The 14194-nt window shown below is 41.4% G+C and overlaps 1 protein-coding gene across 3 annotated transcripts in view; it reads right to left on the bottom strand.

The window, feature by feature from the left end:
• The window catches only part of Il20rb (interleukin 20 receptor subunit beta), a 39529-nt gene that overhangs the window by 11526 nt on the left and 13809 nt on the right, over window positions 1–14194 (bottom strand). For all 3 annotated transcript variants that reach the window (XM_046431394.2, XM_046431396.2, XM_046431393.2), the window contains exons 2-4: window positions 6141–6267; window positions 4425–4615; window positions 433–557 (exon numbers count right to left, since the gene is read on the bottom strand). In XM_046431394.2, coding sequence (XP_046287350.1) covers window positions 433–557; window positions 4425–4615; window positions 6141–6267 — 443 coding nt within the window. The remainder of the gene's footprint in view (window positions 1–432; window positions 558–4424; window positions 4616–6140; window positions 6268–14194) is intronic.

The following is a 14194-nucleotide window of genomic DNA, read 5'->3' on the forward strand; positions in this document are numbered from 1 at the left end:
CTTCTGTTCCTTGCCAAGATACACACCCTCAAGAGGCTTGTACCAGCCTCATAGGCTCTTGAAATCATCCAGTTGATCTGGAACACCCTGGCCTGCTTCCCCTAACTGGCTGAGGAGATCAGCTGATGAGAGAGGGGAAAAGTCCATTCAAAAGATGTTCCAGGTCAATCTAGCTTAATTTGGGGCATGAGGCTGTCCCCAAACTTCAGCAGATCTACCTGAAAACGTTCCCAGCCAAGGCCAAAGTGGACTAAGGCATTTTTATTTTTTAAAGAGGCCCATGGAACGGTCAGCATCCAGTCATCTCTCCCTTCACAGGCTTCACCCAGAGCTGCTCATTCTCAGGCTGCCCAGACAGTGAGCACTGCAGGACCTGGCTTTCCTCACCCACCCTCAGAGAGCTGTGCCATCTCCCCCCAAAACCCGATTCACCTTGGCACCAGGCTCCCTCCTCCAGTAGACCACGAGGAACTCAAACTGCGGCCCCAGGTCTTCCAGCTCAATAACCAGGTGGAAACCATCCTTGGACACCTCCATCCTGGGTGGAGTGAGGATGGCTGTTGGCAAGACAAGGGCAGAATCAAAGCCAGTCCCAGGCAGGACCACTTTTTGAATGATGAATGAATGAAACCCAAATGGCAAAGATTTACTATGATTCTTTTTTTTGGGGGGGGGGCCTCTTAACTTCAATAAAGTCTTCTATTCTTTTCCAGAAATACATATACTCAAGAAAAGAGGAAAATGGATTACATACTCAAGTAGACATTATAACTTTCCCTTCTAAAATTGTGTGCTCCAGGTTCCACTAACCCAATTTTTTAGCAGACATTGCTCTTCTCCTTGGCTCATCTAATGAGCAGATGCCGTTTCTTAATGCTTGCCAAACACCTGCCTGAACTTGGGTCTATGTGGAGCATAGCTGGGCCCCATCTTTTCCCCTTAGGAATGAACATACCTGGCAGGGCATGTGCATCCCTATAGTTCTCATAGACAGTGGCATGTAGAGGCACCTGAATACTTTCAGACATGTGCAAACCAGAGGCCTTTGGACGGGTTAGCTATTCTGTTCTAGGCCTTATCTCACATCCTGACAGAGGGATATTATTGGCAAGTCAAAGGCTTTTTACAAATTTTAACATTGACTCTAGAAATTACAACTTAAATATAAATATCATCTTTCACATTACTTGGATCGCAAAGAGAGAGGGATCCCCACCAGCAGGCCAAGAACAGAAGGGGTCACAGAGGCAGCTCCCACCCCCTCGCTACTGATGATGAATCCATATGTGCCTTGCAGATCCAGGTCCTCTGACCTCCATCTTTATTGAGGATAGATATTATTAGAGAAAATGACCCAAAGTTTCAGTTCAGAGAAGAATTTTTTGACAGTATTGGGCAGGAACCTCTGTCCTAAGCATTCTGCATACTTGTCTCATTTAATCCACCCAGGAAACCTAAGAGGGTAAATATTATTCTGTTTGTATGGAAATGTTAAGGGACTTTCCCAGAATCACAGTTAATGACCAGAATTTGAGCCCATGTCTATGTTTCTAGCTCCCCCATGAGGGGCGTTTATTGTTTGTACCAGGCAATCCCAAGTCCAGCTATAAATGAAAATAACTAGGGAGAATTTTGAACTCCCAATGACCAGGATGCACACAAATCAGTCAAATCAGACCCTCCAGGAATGGGCCCCAGAAGTGTGGTTCTTAAGCGCCTCCTCGACTCCAGCATGCAGTCGAGGCTAAGAACCTCTGCTCCCAACAAGTTTAAGGGCAGAAGATCCTCTATAGGGTAACCTTAAAGAAGGATCTTTCACATTCCTGGGGAAAAGTCAGAGTGGCCTTTTACAAACGGAAAAGGACAGACGGAATGCCTTTAAGAGATCACCATGCCACCCAGCTCAGTTGCTGACTCCACTGTGCAGGGATAGCTCAAGAACACATCTTCAACCTTCTGATGCAAGTACGGGCTCTTTTCTTCAGCTCCCCCTGCAGCAAGACCTTTTCCTATTTATTCTGGCCTTCTCAGCCCATGTTTGACAGCACAGCCCTGCCCACATAGTTTGGAAGGCACTCCCTTATCTATTTGACCCCAGTCTTCCTTCCAACAGCTGCCAATCCCCAGCAATAGTCTTGGCATCTCCCAGGTGCCAGAGGGAGGTGGTGCTGGGTGCTACCTGGGTACTGCAGGCAGAGGCAGAGCTGCAGTGCCCTCCCCAGTGCCTAGGATCCTTCCATTTCCACTAAGTCCTCCCATTGCCTGGGAAGGAGGCCAGAGGGAGGAATCCATTTTTGGCACCACAGTTCCTACTGGTGTTTCATTCCAACAATCCTGTTCCTGCCCCACCCCTCCACTCCTCTGTTCTCTGGCTCTCAACTCCAGGCATCCCTAGGGCAAAAAGTGATAACACCTACCCACAGTTGAGTGCTATGGTAGGACAGCACTCCGCTGAGTAATTTGCACATTTCTTCTCATGTGGTCCTTACAACTATCCAGTGAAGCAACCTGTTGCCCCTTTTACAGATGAAAAGGCAGGGACCCAAGCATCAAGTAGCTGAATTGGGATTTGAACCACATCCCTCAAGTTCCACGGGGCCAACTTCCCTTTCAAAGCTGTCTTCATCTTCCTCAGCCTCTTGCTTGGGCACCCCCACCTTCTGAGCCCTCCTGAGGTCCACACAATGTCACAAGATCCTTAACCACTCTGACTTGCCCCATTACTTCCTCTGCCCTCACTCACAGCAGAGAATCTTCTGCCACCTCTGAATATAAGGCTACCAAAGGCCCTTGCCCTTGTTCTTCCTGCAGCTCCCAACCGTCTGCATTCTCACCCACACCTGCTTAGGGGAAGAGCTGCCCGGCTGATTCCCACCTCCATCAGTCTTCCACCCCGGCAACCACACTGTTATCCCCTCCATTCCATGAGGTCACTTTCTTGAGGACCCATGCAGGGGCCTCCTTCAGCCTTTTCTCCCTCCATGACCTCCCAGCCCATTCACCTTCTCTCCATAGACATGTTAAACCCTGAGGTTCCCCAAGACCCCAGGGTCTCTTTGTCTCTCATATCTTCTCCCTGGATAATCTTATACTCTCCCAAATCTTTAACACAACTCTATGTTGTGTGTCTCTGGCTTTTGACCCCTCTGAGGACCAGACCCTGATGTCCAGCTGCCAGTCAGGCATCCATGGCATGCTATTCTGCTGGAATCTCCATCACAAAGGGCACAGAGACAGAGATGTCTCTCATTGCTCAAGACCAGTTGCTCCTCCCAGTGTCTCTGCTTTGGACGGCATTCTCTCTGACTCTAATCAGAAGCTGGACACCATCACCATCTCTCCCAGCCCTATCTTCTAATAACTGGTCTCCAAGCCCCGTCCTTTCTAACTCATCATGTCTCTTGAATTCATCCTTTCCTCCTCCTCCTTCTCCTCCTCGCTTGGGACTGGGCTCCATCTTGAATCAGCTGGAGTGTTACAACCCTCTCCTCGTTCTTCCCCTGCCCTGGACAGGCTTGCCCATTCCAGGTCACTTTCCACACAGCAGCCAGAAGGATTGTGCTGTGAGACAGACCTTGCCTAGACACTCTCTCTTCCATGGCTACCTTCTGTTGAATTGACAAGCTTCATATCAAAGCCACATGGATAGCTGCTTCTCTACCCTCTGCCATCCATCCAGTCCTGGCTTCTACTGTTTTCCACCTCTGCACATCCTTTCATGCTCTGGCCATTGCTTGCACTCAGCTATATGTGAACACCTACCCGGATTCTTGTCTTCTTTCTCAATCATTTTCCAGGTACCATAGCAATTAGAAGAGTCATTTCCCAGCAACCACAGAAGGGTACTATTTCTCATGACCCATTAAAAATATAGCTCTTTTTAAACAACAAAGTTGCTTACAGTCAGTAAATATGGAATTCATGAGGCACCAGAAGGGAGGCAGTACAAGATTTATGGAGGTATGAGCGGTGTAGTCAGAGGCAGTCTTAGTGCTATCTCCCTATTTCCAGAACAGCCAGGTTCCCAATGCCAATGTCTCCACCATCCACAAACCCTGACCGAGACAGTCAGCAACGACATCCAAAGCCAAAGAACCAAAGAGAGGGAAGTGATCAGCAATTTTAAAAATATATCAGTGGGCTGAGGGTTTAGCTCAGTGGTAGCGTGCTTGCCTAGCCCATGTGAGGCACTGGGTTTGATCCTCAGCACATCATTAAATAAATCAACAAACAAATAAAAATAAAGGTATCATGTCCATCTATAACTAAAAATATTTTTCAAAAATGTATCAGTAAGAGTGATTTACATCCACCATACTCTGGCTTTGCAAGATTATTTTGATGATAAAAAGGATCCTGAAAGTCTTGGTGAACATGAGAAGGGGAGCATGGGAGAGCAGAGAGTAAGGAAAAAAGTGCCTTACTTGAGTTTCGATTAAAGGGGTGCTTCAGGGTGCTCCAGGCAGAAGTTTGGGAGCCCAATGTGGCCCTGACACGGAGTTTGTAAGGGACTGTGGCAGTGATGTCATCCGTGACGTCACACTTGGGTTCTTCAGTGACCGTGCACCAGCTGGTGGGGATCCAGATCCAGCTTATGTACAGGCTCTCATACTCTCTGGCCAAAGAAAAGAGGATGCAGCGTCACACCAACCCCTTGACCCAGGCACAAAGGTGATGGGAACTGCCTCCATTCTCCCACTCTTTATACTCAGCATTTGCTCCCCATCCCAGCTCCTCCACTCTCTTCCCTCACCAACCATCCATTCTTCACTCCTTTTGTCACCAGCCAAGGGAAACCTAGGCATGAACCCCAATCTGTGTATTTCTCTCCATGTTCACAGTCAGCACCCTTATCTCAGCCATCCTCATGTCCTGCCTTGCTGAGGTCTCCCAGCCTCTGCTCTTGCTGTTCTTCAAGCCATTCACCACCCTCAGCATACCATGACATTTCTGTCTTCCATGGCTTTTTACAGCACTTAGAATGGAATCCAAACTCATCCCCATTGCTACAAGACTCTGGCCAGCTCAGAAAAGAGATATTCTTGCCACACTGACCTCCTGGTCATTTCTCCCAGAATGCTGATCTCTTAATTCCAAAGGACCTTTGATCAGCTGTTCACTCTCTCAAATGATCTGTCCCTGCTGTTCACAGGGATGGTTCCTTGCAGATCTGATGTAAGGATCACCACCTCAGAGAGGCCTTTCCAACCACCTATTATAAAGCAGCTGCAGAGTCAGCCCTTTTGCCTCAGCCTTATAGTTGTTCTAGCACAAATCACTCTCTGAAATTGCCTCAAGCATTGCTACCCAGTAGAACTTTCTGAATTGATTGAAATGTTCAGTACTGGTAGTGCTCAATATGGCAGCCACTAGCCACGTATGGCTCTGGAACATCCAAAATGTGACCGGTGTGACTGGGAAGCAGATATTTGAGTTTAATTTAAATTAATTTAAACTTAAATAACTCCCTGTAGCTAAAGGATACCATACTGAAAAAGAATGGACCTATTATATTTTCTGCCCATCTCCTCCTTCAGATATTAAGTTCCCTGTATCCAGAAATGTTGTCAGCTGTGTCTTGAGCCTACAATACCTACACACTTCTAATAATGTGATCAGTTTGTATTTACTGCCAATGAAATACATTGAGCACTTTCTCTGCTGCTGTCACTACTCAACAGTTGCAAATTCCTGGAGAAGACTAGAGCCTGGTAGGCCCCAGGGCCAGCTGATCTTTAAGGCAAATATTTGTTTTGGCTTCTAAGTACAAGACTATATATAGTCAAGAAAACTGAGATATCTCTCTCCTCCCAAAGGATCTGGATCTCCAATGATTTGTCCATCTCAACTCAGGGTCAAACTCTTTGGACAGCTGACTCACTGTTGAAAAGAAGCCACAACAAAATGTATGTCTACACATTCATGTTTCCAGAGAGTTCACTGTCAAAACCAAAGGGGAGTTCCTTGCTTCCTTGACTCTTTCAATGCCCACTCACACAGAGAGGGCAGATCATTGGAGATAATCCATCCCTGGGCTCACAAGGCCTCCTTGAGCCAAGAAGGAAGGGGCTGTGTCTCCAGGAACCAATTGCTGTCTGAGGGAGGAAAAATTATTCAAACAACAAAAACCAATCACTCACCCCTGATACTCAACAGAATAGTGTACTGTTTCTCCAGGCAGGATCACTGGGCTCCATGTCAAGAGATGCTTCATGTTGGTTGAGTGCACAGAGAGGTTCTGAGGGGCAGGCAGACTGGCCACTCCATCTGGGTGAAGGCAGAGAGGAAGGCTGAGGGGTGGCTGACATGGGGGAATACCACAGCTGCAGACTGGTAGCATCCAGTGAAAGGCCACACAGGTTTATGAATGATGACAACTCTAATTTTATCATACTTGTGCTAATGCTAATTTTTGGATACCATAATTATAATTTTGCCTTTGTGATAAAAGGGCATATTAACAATGATAATGGGTAATCTTAAGCAAGATCTTATATTCTATTAAGCTATGTGCTAGATTGTTCCTTTAATCTTCATTACCCTACTGGGACTAAGGACCATTGGTTCATCCACTATACAAATGAGAAAACCAAAGCCTATTATATAGGCATGTTATGTATGTACTTATTTTAACAAACATATAAAAATTGTACATATTTATGGTACACCTACCACATGGTGCTTTGATACACACACATACTGTGTAATGTTCAAATCAGTATCTATCTCCTCAAACATGTATTATTGCTTTGTGGGGAAAAAACATCCAAAGTCCTTTCTTCCAGCCTTTTAGAAATATCTAATACATTTTCATTATCTATACTCACTCTACTGTGCAATAAAATATCAGAATTTTTTTTCACACCAATTCATGTCTTTATATAGTACAATTCTTATTACACATATATATCACAATTTTTCATATCTCTGTTTGTATATAAAGTATATTGACACCCAATTTGTGTCTTCATACATGTACTTTGGTTAATGATGTCCATCATATTCCACCATCCTTGCTAATCCCCTGCCCCCTCCCTTTCCTTTTCACCCCTCTCTCCTATCTAGAATTCATCTATTCCTCCCATGCTCCTCCTCCCTACCCCACTATGAGTCAGACTCCTTATATCAGAGAAAACATTAGGCATTTTTTTTGGGGGGGATTGGCTAATTTCACTTAGTATCATCTTCTCCAACACCATCCATTTACCTGCAAATGCCATGATTTTATTCTCTCATATTGCTGAGTAAAATCCCATTGTGTATATATGCCACATTTTTTTATATCCATTCATCCACTGAAGGGCATCTAGGTTGGCTCCACGGTTTAGCTATTATGAATTGTGCTGCTATAAACATTGATGTGGCTGTGTCCCTGAGGTATGCTGTTTTTAAGTCCTTTGGGTATAGTCCGAGGAGAGGGATAGCTGGGTGAACTGGTGGTTCCATTCCCAGATTTCCAAGGAATCTCCATACTGCTTTCCATATTGGCTGCATCAATTTGTAGTCCCACCAGCAATGTATGAGTGTACCTTTTCCCCCACATCCTCCCCAACACTTATGGTTGTTTGTCTTCATAATAGCTGCCATTCAGAATATCAGAATTTCTCAAATCTAAGTATAATTTAGTACCTGTTGGCCAAACTGTTTCCTCTTCCCTCCCTCTCTCCTAATCCCCCCGTGCTCTGGTAATCACCACTCTGTTCTAAATCTTTATGAGATCCACATTTTGGGATCCCACATTTGAATAAGATCATGTAATATCTCTGTGTCTGTCTTGTTTCATTTAATGTAATATCCTCCAGTTCCATCCACGATGTTGCAAATGAAATAATTTCATCCTTTTTATGGACAAACATTATTCCACTGTATATGTACCACAGTTTTGTCTTTTTATAAATTTATCAGTTGATGTACATTTAGGTTGTTTCCATCTCTTGTCTATTGTGAATAGTGCTGCAATGAACACGGGAATGTAGATATCTCTGCAACATACTGATTTCATTTCCTTTGGATATATACCCAGTAGTAGGATTGCTGGATCATATGGTAGTCTTATTTTTAATTTTTTGAGGAAGCTCCACACAGTTTTCAATAGTCACTATATTAATTTATATTCCTAACAATAGTGTGCAAATATTCCCACCCTTGTCAGTACTTGTTATCTTTAATCTCTTTGATAATAGACATTTGTTTTTGGTCTGTCCTGGGAATCAAACCCAGAGTCTTAAACATGCTAGGCAAGCATTCTGCCATTGAGCTACAACCCAACCCTGATAATAGTCACTCTTATTGGGGTGAGGTGTTAAATCATTGTGGTTTTGATTTGCATTTACCTTATGATTAATGATATTGAACATTTTTCATATACTTGTTAGCCATTTGTGTTTTTTTTTAAAAAATAAATGTCTATTTAGATCTATTATCCATTTTTTAAATCAGATTATTTGGGTGTTTTGTTTGTTTTGCTATTTGAATTCCTTATATATTCTGGACATTAACCCTGAAGGATATTGCTTATGACAGGCCCTTATTCCAGGCTTTGATGCAGTCATGTGCTATGTCACCTTAAGCAACTTGAATTAACCTGAGCCTCCCACTCCTTTGTGGCAAACCCATGCAGGCTCTTGCTAGCTTCTTGTCATATTCCTCTCCTGCTCATGCCAACATATGGTATGAAAGCACAACTCTTCATGACCTCTAACAGTACAAAATGGGGCATCAGCTTCCAGGTGGGGAGTGTAGGCTCAGGTCAGCTATGAAGTGAGTCCAGTCATAAGAGGTGCTAAGCCAGCCTAGAGACTCCACCCCAGAGCAATTGCAAGGCCATGAGCCAATCTGGGACATCTGCTCACATAGATGTGTGTGGTGCACCAAGAATGGTTGGCTCAGAATGAAAGAAGCCTGTGAAGCTGAATCTACTCTCATAAGGACTTTGGGTACCCCAAAGTGCAACCTTGCAGGTAACACCAGAGTGATCTTGACTGTCTACTGAAATCCTCTCTTCTCATTTTACATGCTCCTATTTTAATGCCCAACACCTGCCTCCCTTTGCTGTTGTAATCACAGTGATAACATCAACAGCACAGTGGAGTGAGGGGACAGCTGGGGCCCTCTGTGCCTATCTCCATATTGGCACCTGCTGTTTGTTATCAAGCCCTCTTATCACAAAGAAATGGGGCCAGGGGGCTTCTGGGGACACCTCATCTGATTCCCTTGCCTCTTCTCTAATGTAGGACACTGGTGATACATCTTCATCTCACACGTACTAGCCACAGTCAGCCCTATGAGGAAACACCTGGGGCACCCACAAGGAGGCTTCCTGACCTCCCAATTCCTCACTTTGAAATCATCAAAGAGATGGAAAGGAAAAAGGCCATGTGGGGGTGGGGGTGGGACAGGAGGGTCTCCTCTGACATCCTTCCTCTGGGAAAATTAAAAAAAAAACTATTTTGGAAATATGAAGCTGCATAAATGTAAGGCTACATTTCATATAATAAAAATTATGTATTAATATAATTTATTCATTAATATACTTCAATTATATACTTTAAAAGCCCTCAAAAATTAAGTCTTCAGACCCAGATGGTTTCACTAGAGAATGCTACCAAACATTTACAGAAGAATTAACACAAACTTTACACACACTATTTCAATACATAGAAGAGGAAAGAACACTTTCCAACTTATTTTATGAGGCTAGTATTACCCTGATGGCAAAACCAGACAAAGATAATTTATATTTTATTTGTTTGTTTACAATGATGGAGATTGAACACAGAGTCTTGTATGTGCTAGGCAAATTCTCTACCACTGAGATACAGCCCCAACCCAAACAAAAATAATTTGCATAAGTGTTTTTACGAACTTAGGTGCAAAAAAAATCAATAAAATATTAGTAATCCAAATCTAATAATGTATAAAAATTATGACCAAGTAGGATTTTTTCCAGGTATGCAAGGGTGGGTGGTTCAACATTTAAAAATCAATTAGTGCAACCCACCATGTCAATAAACTAAAGAAGAAAAACCACATAATCTTTTCAGTTGACACAGAAAAAGTATTTATAAAACCTAACACTCATACATGATTAAAACAAAACAAAGTCTCTCTTCAATTAAAAAGAGCAAGGAGTTTATCTGAACTTGAGAAAGATCATCCATAAAAAGTCTACAGCTATGATTTTAGCAACATAGTAAGAGACTGAATTCTTCCCCACTAAGAACAAGAATAGGCAAGGATTTCCACTCTCACCACTCTTATTCAACAGAATACTAGAAATTCTAGTCACTGTATTAAGGAATGCAAAAGAATAAAAAAAATACAGATTAGAAAGGAAGGAGTAAAGCTCCCTCAATTTACAGATGATATAATAGTGTATGTAGAAAATCCCATGGAATAAAACAAGAACAAAAACAATTCTTGATATTCCAAGTAAGTTCGAAAGACATAAGATAAACAAAATTTAATCATATTTCCATAGATTAGCAATGAAGATTTACACATAGAAATTAAAACTACAATCACTCAAAAAACAATGAAATGCATGAATGCAAATCCAACAAAATATATCAAGATTGATATGGAGAAAAGTTTTCAATGTTGATGTGAAAAACTGAAAAAGACTTAAATAAATGGAGAGACATATCATGTTCACGGATTGGAATATTCAAAATAGTTCAGATGGCAATTCTCCTCCAAACTGACACACAGGTTTCACACAATTCTATCAAAGGCCTGTCAAGGTTATTTTTGTAAACTTTATTTTAAAAGGCAAAGGAATTAGAATAACCAAAACTACTTTTTCTTCTGTGTGTGTGTGTGGAGATATATATATATATATATATATATATATATATATATATATATATATATATATACTCAGCATGTGCTGAGCAGCTAACTAACCCAAACTAAAATAATTTTGCAAATAAAGCAGAGGAACTAATCTATTCAATTCCAAGAACTATAATAAAAATTGGAAGCACTCCCTCTAAAAACTGGAACAATACAGGGATGCTCTCTTTCACCACTACTATTCAACATTGTCCTTAAATTCTAGCCAGAGCAATTCGACAGATGAAAGAAATTAAAGGAATATGAAAATAGGAAATAGGAAAAGAAGAACTCAAACTATCATTATTTGCTGACGACATGATTCTATAGAGGATCCAAAAAACTCCACCAGAAAACTTCTAGAATTAATAAATGAATTCAGCAAAGTAGCAGGATATAAAATCAATACCCATAAGTCAAATGCATTTCTATACATCAGTGATGAATCTTCTGAAAAAGAAATTAGGAAAACTACTCCATTCACAATAACCTCAAAAAACAAAACTTGGGAATCAACAAAAGAGGTGAAAGACCTGTACAATGAAACTACAGAACACTAAAGAAAGAAATTGAAGAACACCTTAGAAGATGGAACAATCTCCCATGCTCTTTGACAGGCAAAATTAATATTGTCAAAATGGCCATACTACCCAAAGTGCTATACAGATTCAATGTGATTCCAATTAAAATCCCATCATTCCTTATAGAAATAGAAAAGGCAATCATGACGTTCATTTGGAAAAATAAGAGACCCAGAATAGCCAAAGCAATCCTTAGCAAGAAGAGTGAAGCAGGAGACAACACAATACTGGGCCTTAAACTATACTACAAAGCTATAGTAACAAAAATGGCATGGTATTAGCACCAAAATAGACATGTAGGGCAATGGGACAGAATAGAAGACACAGAGACAAATCCACATAAAAACAGTTATCTCATACTAGACAAAGGTCCCAAAAACATACACTGGAGAAAAGATAGCCTTTTTAACAAATGGTGCTGGGAGAACTGGAAATCCATATACAGCAAAATGAAACTAAACCCCTATCTCTCACCATGCAAAAAACTCAACTCAAAGTGGATCAAGGACCTTGGAATTAGACCAGAGAGCCTTCAACTAATAGAGGAAAAAGTAAGCCTGAATCTTCATCACGTCAAATTAGGCCCCAACTTCCATAATGAGACTCCTACAGCATGAGAAATAAAATCAAGAATTAATAAATGGAATGGATTCAAATTAAAAAGCTTCTTCTCAGAAAAGGAAACAATCAATGAAGTAAAGAGAGAGCCTACAGAAGGGGAGCAAACTTTTGCCACAAGCACATCAGATAGAGTATTAATCCCCAGGATATATAAAGAACTCAAAAAACTTAACACCAAGCAAACAAATAGCCTAGTCAATAAATGGGCTAAGGAGCTGAACAGACCCTTCTCAAAAGAAGATGTATAATCAATCAACAAATATATGAAAAAATGTTCAGCATCTCTAGTAATTAGAGAAATGCTGATCAAAACTACTCTTTCATCTCACACCAGTCAGAATGGCAGTTATCAAGAATACATGCAATAATAAGTGGAGAGGATGTGGGGGAAAAGGTATACCCATACATTGCTGGTGGCACTGCAAATTGGTGCAACCAGTCTGGAAAAGGATTCCTTAGAAAACTTGGACTGGAACCACCATTTGACCCAGCTATCCCACTCCTCTGTCTTTACCCAAAGGACTTAAAATCAGCATACTATACTGATAGTAATGTGGCCATATCAATGTTTATAGCAGCTCTTTTCACAATAAATAAACTGTGGAAGTAAACTAGATGCATTTCAATAGATGGATGGATAAAGAAACTGTGGTATATATACACAGTAGAATATTACTCAGCATTAAAAGAGAAAAATATTATGGCATTTGCAGGTAAATGGATGGAACTAGAGAACATCATGCTAAGCAATGTAAGCCAATCCCAAACACCCAAAGGCCAAATGTTCTGTTAAGTGGATGCTGACCCATAATGGTGGGGGGGGCATGGGAAAATGGAGGAACTTTGATTGGACAAAAAGGAGGGAGAGGAGGGGAAATGGGGGCAGGAAAGATGGTGGAATGAGATGGACATTATTACCCTGAGTACGTGTATGACTGCACATATAGTGCGACACTACATCGTGTACAATCAGAGAAATGAAAAGTTGTGCTGCAACTGTGTACAATGAATCAAAATGCATTCTGCTGTCATATATACCTAATTTAAATAAATAAATAATATAAAGCTGCTTAGGTGAGGGAAAAAACCTGCAAAAAAAAATTCTAATAATCCAATTAAAAAATGGGCAAAAGGTACAAAGAGGCATTTCACCAAAGGTGATTTATCACATGCAAATAGGCACGTGAAAAAAATATTGCATATTTAGCTATTATAGAAAAAACAAAATAACACTACAATGAGATAGCAGTGTATACAACTATCAGAATGGCAATTTTTTTTTTGTCACTAGGGAATGAATCCAGGGGTACTCAACCACTGAGCCACATCCCCAGTCCTTTTTTGTGTTTTTTTTAAGAGATGGAGTCTCATTGAGTTACTTAGGGCCTCACTAAGTTGCTGAGGCTGGCTTTGAACTAATGATCCTTCTGCCTCAGCCTCTCAAGCTGCTGGGATTATAGGCGTATGCCACCACGCCTGGCTGGCAAAAATTTTTAAAATAACAAAACCAAAAGCTGGCAAGGAGACAGAAAAAGTAGATCCCTCAGACATTACTGGTAAGAATGTAAAATAGTACCTTCACTCTAGAAAATGGGCTGTTTCTTGTAAAACTAAACATGCAATTACTGTCCGACCTAGCAATTGCACTCTTAGGTGTTTATCCTAGGGAAATGAAAATTTTCATAATATAAATCCTGCACATGAACGTGCATAGTCAAACTGGAATCAGCCCAGAGGTCCTTCAATAGGTGAATGGTTAAACAAATGGTGGTACATACAAACCATGGAAGGGGGCCGTGTGCAAGGAACACAAGTGGCCACTAGAAGCTAGGAACAGCAAGGAAATAGATCCTCCCCAAGAGCCTCCAGAAGGAACACAGTCCTGCCAAAATCTGATCTTAGCCCAGTAAAATGGTGAAAATTAGTTGTATTTTGAAATACTTCAGACTTTCAGAGGAATTATAAAATAGCGGTGAGCTCCCACACACCTTTCACTCAGGCATCCATGGGTCCATGACTGTAGTTCAATTTTGAAAACTGAGATATTAATGTTGATGAATATGATTAACTAAGCTTCAGTCTTTATTCACATTTCACTAGTTCCCCTAAGGCTCTTTGCCCTGCCCCTAGGAACCAGTCCAGGACTCCCCATTCAGTTG

The sequence above is a fragment of the Marmota monax genome, unplaced genomic scaffold (genome assembly GCF_021218885.2).
Source record: "Marmota monax isolate L192 unplaced genomic scaffold, Marmota_monax_Labrador192_F-V1.1 WCK01_AAM20220418_F8-fsc00022, whole genome shotgun sequence".
Classification (NCBI taxonomy): Eukaryota; Metazoa; Chordata; class Mammalia; order Rodentia; family Sciuridae; genus Marmota; species Marmota monax.